General features: G+C 42.7%; 1 protein-coding gene across 1 annotated transcript in view; it reads right to left on the reverse strand.

Annotated features, from left to right (window-relative positions):
* ldlrap1b (low density lipoprotein receptor adaptor protein 1b) overlaps positions 1-2,952 on the reverse strand; it is a 34,970-nt gene extending 32,018 nt beyond the window's left edge. The window contains exon 1 of the mRNA XM_080534598.1: positions 2,725-2,952. Within this exon, the coding sequence (XP_080390724.1) occupies positions 2,725-2,809 (85 nt within the window). The 5' untranslated portion in view covers positions 2,810-2,952. The remainder of the gene's footprint in view (positions 1-2,724) is intronic.
* Between the last annotated feature and the right edge of the window lie 7,234 nt (positions 2,953-10,186).

Raw genomic sequence — 10,186 nt, forward strand, 5'->3', positions numbered from 1 at the left:
GCCTTTAGTGCAGACAGGCCAGAGGCATTCAGACACAAAACAGAGGTTTGAGTAGGAGCCGGGGGGGGGGGAATGCAGTCTTGAAAATAGGATAGATGTCAGAAACTACTTTTCTGCCAGACGAGAACAATTGGGACGTAATAGGCAGGCTGTGCAGAGAAAGCCTTTGTCAGCACTACCAAAAGTCATGAGAGCTGTTTGAACTCAGCAGGAAATGACATGGGTGTCACGTCCTATTCTACACAGAGACAAGGGCCTGGAAAAACAGAGAGACAAAAACATGAGGCTGAGAAGTTGCTGACTTGAATACTTTGGAGGCAGTAGTACATTCAGCACACTTACAGACGATTAGCATTGTACAAGGCACTGTGTGAATGCCATTTCAAATATGCCATCCTGCTATTGTATGCTTGAATATGTAGTTTAGGGAGTCAGGAGTCAGGACATGTTTTAGTCAATGAAGTCTTCAGGCGTGTCCTATTAAAGCCTCCTACACACTGTGAGATTTTTTGCGATCTTATACGTTTATTGCAAGACACACTGTGCAACATCTTGGGTACGACCATCAATTTGATGCATGCACACTGTGCGACGAGCCACAAACTTGAATCGTAGGCTACGAGGGAGCGTCATCAGTGTCATCATTAAACGTCATCAGTGTGCGTCCGGCTCCCATGGCAGCAGGCAGTAGCGATAAACATAAACAATGGCGCCTAACAAGAAGCGTGCACTTGCAAGAGTGGCATTCATGTGCATGGAAAAGGCCAAAAAAAGGAGGAGAAAGAGAAAAATGTGTTGCCTTTCTGTCACCTGTGTTGTCTCTCTGATCATTGTGTCATTCCATTCTACATTTCTATTTGTTGGTTAGTTGACGTAGGTCGTAGCAGCATACACATTGCGAGACGCTCACGGACGATCATCCCAAATTTCTTACACTGTCAGATATTTGTCACAGGCTATCTTTGGTCACAAGACACTGAAGACAGTAACATCAGTCATCTTTGAACCATATACACACTCACACAGTATGACGTAGGACCCGTTTTGGACCCGCCACACATATTGCCATGACTGGTGATCTTTCGTCTGGGACAGCGAGTGTGTAGTAGGCTAGGTTGATACCTCACATAATCTGGATGGTTTTAATGGGTTGAAGGATGGATGATGCAGACTCATAGAATGGAAACATCATCACAGGACTATGAAAACCTATGTTTATGGTCTGCTCACTATTGACACCAGCTTGCATCACTTGCCCACACCGAATTGTAGTCTGCCTTGCAGCAGTGGTATGCTTCCTGTTAAAACAAGTTGAAACAAGCTGCTTTCTATTATCAGCTGATGGCAGTTACCAATGCACTCTGAACTCTAGCCATGTATTTAAGATGCAACCTTGCTTATGTACGGGAATCTTGTATCCAGGCATCATCAGCTTCCAACACCCGCCATAGGCCAGCTGTCTTCAGTGCTAGACTGGAGGGATTGGGGGACCGGGTTATTAAGACTCCCCATACAGAAGAGGACCAAAACAAAGCAGTGATTGCACAGCATGGCGCGTGTGGCATCATGGTGCCAATTGCCCCATTGTCTATGAAGAGGAGGCAACGCTCAGGGAGGGGGGCGTTGCCCCCTGTGAAAGCAAACAAAAAGGTTACCAGGCAGCTAATCCTCTCTGTGAAAAGCCATACTACAGTAGTGTGATCATGTGCAGCCGCCTGGGTGACTGCATCACAGACATGGCATAGCTGTCTGTGTGACAAACCACTGATGCCAGAGATCAAAGCCTTTGTCGGATTCTGAGTCCAGCACCTCCCCAGCCAATGGCAGCGAAGGAGGATTGAGACGGTGGTAGTTTATTTATAGTCCAGGGATGTAGTTCTGATGCCAATTCACCTCAATTTGATTTAGATGTTTGTTTTGAAAAGGGGTTTACTGTGTCATCCCTCATACATATCCTTCTCATCCCTTCCCTGCTTCCCCTCACCCTTTTCTGTTTTACATAGATGTATCACCTAGCAACAGAGTGTTGCCAGGTTTGTTTTCAGTCTCTCTCAGTCATACCTTCCCTTCACGCCCTAAATGGATCTAGCCACCTGCTCGAGTTACAATGTCGACCTGTCTGTGCCGAGCCAACAGCCCGAAGACACATGAACATCCCCGAACCAGTCTGAAATACTGGAATAATCTCTGCACGGTGACGTGGCATAACACAGGATTCCCGGGTACAATATCCATAAGACGCGAAGCTTTCGAATGGAGACCTGGATGGGCTTACGAACTAAAACGAACCCCCCCACAGACAAAGCTGGTGTGCTTGACCATGTTTTGGCATATTGACAATGCAACGGGCTGTCAAGTTCAAAGCCAGCCAACACGACTGTGTGTGAGAAACAAAGCAGTGGCTGATTCTACAACTTCAAGTTAAGCTGAAACCAGACATAGAACCATTTAACGCATAGCTATTTCCAATAGCAAACCAGTAAGGGGGCTGACCTGGCAAACGATGTAGTTAGGAAAGATAACGCATACAACAACGTAGACATTTACCTTTAGCTATATTAACCACTCAATTGCTTAACTTTACTCTAGGCAAAACATTGCAGTATTAAAACATCAAACGGAGCATGTCATTCGTTGATAGTAGTAGTCACGTCGCTAGCTGCTAGTTCCCACCAACCCCTAGCGCAAATTCCACATGCTAGTGAGGTCGTTTTCAACACTTACTTTTATGTCTGCCAACACCCCATGACTGTTTAGCAAGACTGGGGCTCCGAATAATTGCCCTTCCAGCGGACTTCAAAGCGTCCATATCGTAGTCCAAAATTGGGGGCAAAGCGCCCAACAAAACGTCGACTCCTGTCTCTCGAAGCACTCGGCTTGAATTGGCACCTTCTCTCTCTCAAACTGAATTGACACCTTCTCTCTCTCTCTCCTTCTCTCTCTGAAACTTTCTCAGCTGTTTGTTTCCCTGCTGCTCGTCTGAAGTGCCCCCATATCCATGGACGACCTGTTCCTCCCCACGGGGCGGGGTTACGTATGCAAATTTACCGAATCATGTCCGTGACGTACGTGTGTGCGTGTGTGTGTGTGTGTGTGCGTGTGTGTGTGTGTGTGTGTGTGTGTGTGTGTGTGTGTGTGTGCGTGCGTGTGTGTGTGCGTGTGCGTGTGCGTGTGCGTGTGCGTGTGTGTGTGTGTGTGTGTGTGTGTGTGTGTGTGTGTGTGCGTGTGCGTGTGTGTGTGTGTGTGTGTGTGTGAGTGTAGAACCGCACGAGCGAGGTCGCTGCATCCCTCGTGGCTCTCGCAGGCAGTGCCACTGGTCTGTAAAAAACAACAAAAACAAAAACATTGTTTCATCTGTGCATGCCCATGCTGGATAAAACAGAAATGATATAGATGTAGTGTATGTCAAATGCTGGACTGTCATGCACACATCAGCCTTAAAACAATGTTGTAACGTTAGCTAGCTAGCTAGAGACATCAGCAGATTAGTGATTTTTTCCTATGCTTGTTTTAAAGAAAAGGTGTTGAAAAGGTATTGAAATGACATTAAACTAAGATAATACTATGGTTATCATAATTTTAAAATCTTTATTAACAAAGAAAATAATTACATTTGTGTTTTTCTTTTGTTGCTTGCCACTATCTTGCAGACGATTCGCAAGGCATCCTGGGAGATTTCGCATAACACTCTGTTTGGAGGATGCCTCTGAAAAAGCGCCATGTAGCCCTACCCCTCCATCCCAGCAAGAATCAAACGCGTTTTGGGAACATGCGAAACCGAGGGGTAGGGCTAAATGGTAGGGGCAAGGGATGAAATGGGATTGGGCCTTATAAGCATGGTCATAGCATATTGGGTATTCTTCATGGAATCTAGGATCTGATGTGATCGATTGTCTGTCACACAGGGATAAGAAAAGCATGATCAATTATTATTAATCATGACATATCTTTTGGAGTCAGATATAACATAATGTTAGCTTGTGTTAGTTGGTCATGTGACCACTTGTGTTGAGTTCCTTTGATCATGTCCATAACTGTTAGAAGTAATCATTGGGAATAAATGTCTTGTAAATGTATGTTTGACCTGTCCTCTATTCTTCAGTGTTTTATTTTCATATTCTATAGTGGTAACATGTTTGTGAGCAAGTATAGCTTCTTCAAATAAGGTCATGTGATTTAATGATTAATAGTAAGTATTATTATAATTATAATAATAATACAAATAATAATAAGTCATAGTCTTTTGTTTGACCTGACTCATATTTTATTAATCACTGACTTGTCATGTCTCATAAAATCCTTACTACATTTCTCATGATTAAGACTTGGTGCAGTGATGAGATTGTCTTTTAAGTTGAAAAAGTGTATATATCTAATACATGACATATCTTTGATGCAGACGTAATGTAAGTGGAGAGGAGATTGATCGGGACTGCGGGAGTTGACATTACCACCGAATGCATGAAAATGAATGAATTTCTATTATTTTACGGTACTGTCTCAATTATACTTTAATCATTAACTGGGTCTACCAGCGCACGCATGCCCAGTGTACTTGATCCTGTAATATGCGATTCCTATGGCCAGAGATTCTCTGGCGTGACGGTGTGAAAACGCTTGTGAGGCTAGAGATCAGATCGGCTCCGAAATTGCGTTTCATCATCGTGTAGCCAGGGTGCGAAATAAGGGGGAGCTCGGGGAGCTACAGCTCCCCTAGTGGTGACATGAGCTCCCCTGGAAACATGGTTTGTGAAATTTTGGGGGAGCTCTAAAATATTCCAAATTGCGATGGATTTATTCCAAGTTGTGACGGATTTTACCTGGTGTAATATGATTTGTAGAGGCATACAATCTATTTTGATGTTGGTATTAGGTATATAAATGATATATAATAGCCTATATAGCCTACATATAGGCCTTTATTGGCTACAACTATGCGAAGGTAACAGAGCGGGGTGCACTGACGCTGAACCCCTCATAGTGATAAGTAGGTGGACATGGTGCGTGCTGCTGAAATAGCCGACATGCGGTGTGTGGTTTGAAAAAAGTAACGCCAGCTCAGTAAATAATTCAAACTTAATGTTTACTTATAGGCTATGTGACTGCACCACACATGTGAACAGTAACAAAGCAAATGCAGTTTAATTTTATGAAAAACATTGACGCTGAATCCGCTTAGCCTATATGCTCCTGAAAACGACAGAGCAAACACGCTACATTACCAGGGATAATAATTACAATGAGCCATTCATTAAAAATAGAAAAAATAATATTAGGCTATTAAATCTCACTTAATGAGAAAACTGGCATCTCCCATCGGTCACTATTTGTTGGCTATCTGGTGATATGGACGTCTTTGAGTGTCTAGAAAAGCGCTATAAGTCTAATGTATTATTATTATTTATTATTATTATGGACGTCACTTTAATCCGGCAGTTCTCAAGGTTTTTATGCACCAATCGATTCCTCTAGTCAGTGCGTCTTTATCACATTCATTGACGAAAAGGACGACTCGCATGTATAGGTGGAAGGGAACATTCATTGTGAGCACGGAAAATGTGAGTCTCACAACGGCTTTGCATTGATGAAACCAGGTAGGATGAACGCATAGTTCACTGTCCATTCCTAAATGCCCTGTTTCCACCGTCAACTTTCCTCTTTAGACCTTTGGAGAGTGACATGATGTTTCTCTTGCTAGCAGGTTAAATGTTTAGCTAACTTCACCCGGCACGCAAACAACCAATCCAATAATAATGTGACCTTGTAAGTCTGGGAGGAGGGGGGAATAATTATCGCAATAAAACTATGTTAAATAATTATTAGAATAAGTTAGGCTGCGCTACATCGTCAGTCCACACATTTATTATTCAAAAATATGGAAAAGGGTGAAACTACGTTTCAACGTTGTTGAGAATCACAACACAAACTTGCTAGTCAAGCCAAAATACTGCAACGTAATGGATTGGACTGCTACCTAAATAACTACAACACTACTTTACATTGTTAGCAGGCTCATAAAACAAGCCGTGTTAATTGACTAGCGATGTGTCATTGATTTTCGACAACGCGGAAATGTATTCACATTTTTCGAAAGAAAAGTCAAAGCATTAGAACGTAGAACGGAACATCGCACGCGCGCTGTGCGCACGGAAAGCCACCGGCCCCGATTTGGCCAGAATTTATTTTTCCGTCAGGAGATTTTTGTTTTGTTGCTTTAATCCCTGGGCTCCCCCGCACACCGTGATTTAATTCGCACACTGCGTGTAGCCGTATCCTAAAACATCTAAACATGATCCTTTCTCAAGTGGAATTCATTTGATGTACACGACCCCCTATGCAACCCCACCCCCTCCTGCCTGGGTGCCCTGCCAGCCCATCATCAACATGGACAGTTGTAGGAGAGAAGCAGAGTAGAGCCTCTGTTTCAGCACCCTAATATTCCCCACGTCTTGTTATGTCCTTCCAGACTCCACTGGCAGGCCCTTGCTGACCTGCCGACCTGTCTCAAGAGAGAGAGGTGTGGACAGGCCTCCTCTGGGGACTCAGACTTTTACACTTTTACTCAGGACAGAACTAAACTTCTGGCCTAGATTCATAGATAAGAGATAGTTGTGGGGAGTTTATTTATGTAAACTTCCCAAAACAATATTTCTTAAAGGAACCGACATCCATCCGATCGACAACATCTCTTACTTGTAGTGACTCAGTCACAGGAGCAGTTTCCATAGTGACGTCTTTTTCTTGGGTTTATAGTCATCGATACGTATTTGCATTGTGCACTCAAGGGATCGGCATCCCAAAAATCTTGTGCTTCCAGATTTCAAAGGAGATGACAGGGCTCACAGGCATGGAGAAGGTGTTACGGTACACTGTGTTCAAGTGAATAAGCATAGCTTGGTTACACACAACACACACACACAACTAATGTTCAGTTTCCTGCTTAACACTGAGAAAATCTCTTGTTTTATCGTGTATGAGCAAAGACACTGGTATCTAACACCGAGGGCTACTCTGATCATCCTGGTGGGTGTTCTAAAAGAGCCTCAAGGTCAGGAGAGAAGGTAGGCAGATGTCTCAGAGATGTCTCATAATATAGCCGTCATTTATAGATCTATTGACTGGTGCAATGTGTGTAAGATATGATGAATGTAGAATGTCATATAATTAATGTGGATAATTAATTAATTCAAGACAGTAAGTCTGGACCAGTGTCTTTGTATAAAGATCTGTTGTTGTTGTTGTTGTTGTTGTTGTTGTGAGTAGTCCTTGCGAGACTTACCAAAATAAGCCTGGATTTCCTTTAGTGACGTTGATGGAATACCCCCCAGAAGTGGTAACAAATGCTGTCTCTCTTTCTGTCTCTGGTGAGTCTGGTCACTCACTCCAATGACCTCTATATTTCATATATTCACAACCAGCAGATAACCTATTCATATTTAATGGTTTCTTATTGCTCTAATTTCCCAAAGGAAAAGGTTTATGTATGGCCAGGGGTATATTTCATCAGCTAATTTACATTTGGGCATATGAATAGGCTAGGCAGAGAGAGGGAGAAGAGGACAATTGAATACTGTCATCCCTCAGGCTATATTTACATGGTCTGGCCATAGCAGAAGGCATTACTGAGACAAATCAAATGCAGAAACTACATTTGCATAGTATAATGGCTTCATGATATGTTTACTGCCGACGTTGCCAGATTCAGATTGCTAGAAAAGACCCATTATAACTTAACTTGGAACAAGTGCTATACAGCACTCAGGATTAAATATAAGATCCATACAGTTAATTGTTATAATTCTGCAGATGTATGTCTGGCAGGTTTCCTTTACCTGTGTATAACACTGCTAATACTCAGACGGAGCCATAGGCTCACCTCTGAACACTAACCTCTGAACAAGCCTATCAAGTATGCTTGGATTTGAGGCATCTATGCAATAAGGAGGCATTAAAACAACTGCACTTCCTTCAGAACAATGATACATGTCTGTAAAATAGTGCCTGTATTCAAAGTAAGGGAGGCTGCTGTTTGTAAACGACTTCTCTCCATGCATGCTGAAAGGGTTAATGGAGAAGCTCAGAACCTGAAATGCAAAGATACAGCCGATACTCAACACACAAGCATTGAAAGACTGTCCTTGCAGAAGAACTCCTGTATCTTCCCCCAAATCTGAGTGCATCGCTGCAGATGAATTATCATTAAAAAATGTGTATGACAGTCCATAATTTGTTCCCTTTTACGGTGCATTCCTCAGACATCATAAGCCTGGAGGTCATCCTAGTTCTAACAGGACCTTCTAGTGATTACAGTCACTAGATCCCCTTCTCCTCCTCAGTCACAAATCTGGGGGTTAGGTTTGACCCCCACCTGACCTTCAGTGACCATATAAAACACCTGTGCAAAACCTCCTATCATCTCAGAAATATTTTCAAACTCTGTCCCACTCTAACCCTGTCAGATGCAGAGAAACTTGTCCATGCCTTTATCTCTTCAAGACTGGACTACTGCAATGCGCTCTTCGTCGGGATTCCTGGCAAAAGCATACAGAAGCTGCAATACATCCAGAACAGCGCTGCCAGGATCCTGATGAGAGTCTGCAAATACGAGCACATAACCCCCATTCTACACTCACTACACTGGCTCCCTGTCTCATTCAGAGTTGACTACAAAGTCCTTCTTCTCACCCACAAATGCATCAACGGACACGCACCTCCCTATCTGCAAGAACTCATCACTCCACAAACCTCCACCCGCACCCTCAGGTCTTCAAACAGTTTGCTCCTCCAGGTCCCCAATACCAGGCTCCGCACCATGGGGGACCGAGCCTTCTGTTCGGCTGTGCCGCGCCTGTGGAACAGTGTTCCTAGCCAGTTAAGGGCAGTACAGAGCCTGGACTCTTTTAAGACAGGCCTAAAAACCTTTTTATTCAAAAAGGCCTTTGACTGCTGAACCTGTGTTCATTCTTGTGATTTATTTTTTAGTATGTTGTTTAGGTTTTGTTTTTAACTTATTATGTTTTTTTACGGTTGTAGTTTTTTTCTCTCTGTAGCCCTCTAAGATTATTTTGAATGAAAAGTGCAATACAAATGAAATGCATTATTATTATTATTATTTATTATTACAGTATGTGGTTGAGAGACAGGGATACAGGGAGTTAGGAGGTAGAGTTCTGTGAAAGATAAGATGGGAGATGTGCTTATGTGCTCAGACTTCTCTCAGGATTAAGGTCATCAATATATTAACCTTACTTTCTGCCTGGCCCCTACCACAAATGGCTATTGTAAATCGACCAACTGATTGCCTGGCTTAACTACCTATCAGAGCAAAGGAACAGAATTTATTAGTAGTCATTTAATGTCAAAAGTTGTACATTTAAGGGAATCAATGTGTTTATAGGCCAGGCAAGACCCCATATACAAGTTTAACTTTGATGAGAATGATATTGCAATAGATAGACACTTTACATTTGCATCAGTGTACTTGAGTGTTGTTTGTATAATATTGTAAAGGGAGCAAACTGACAACAAGCAAGGCAGATCTGAGACTCCAATAAAAGTTTAACACCGCCTCCTAGTGGGGAGGATATGACAATGCAGCTTGGTTATCAAGACCTCCATCTGTCTGTCTGAGTTTAGTGCACCATGCACAGGGGGTTAGAATAGAAACCACATTGAGGCTAAAGCTGGCAGACACATTGTATTGGTAATGCCTGTTAGGTGTTTAAACAATGCCACAAAAGACAAGCCCAGAAACATCAGATTGACACTGTTTGCAAGAAAAAAACGTTTATTCCTTGTAGACCTCAGAGAGCGAGTACGCAGCCGAGGTCAGACCTGGGGAGAAACGGAGCAGTGACTGTGGGCATAGAAAACAAAAAACAAACAAAATAAACGTTTTAACCCTTTAACAAAAGTTGACTGACCAACTGACTACACTGTATTTTCACAACATTTCAGGAGCCATTGACATAGCAATCTGCGCAAAAAAAGCTTTTCCATATACAGTAGGTCAAACCACACACACAAAATGACCATTTCAGATGACAGCAAAACCACATCAGACTCAAGCCATTTCTCCCTGCAGGAAATAACAATAATACCAAAAAGAGAAGTAGGGGAAAAATATGTTGACTGTTCTTAAAACCCATTTTCCAGGCAATTGCAAATACTGTAACATTCACAAAAC

The sequence above is a fragment of the Nansenia antarctica genome (assembly GCF_963989245.1).
Source record: "Nansenia antarctica genome assembly, chromosome: 1".
Classification (NCBI taxonomy): Eukaryota; Metazoa; Chordata; class Actinopteri; order Argentiniformes; family Microstomatidae; genus Nansenia; species Nansenia antarctica.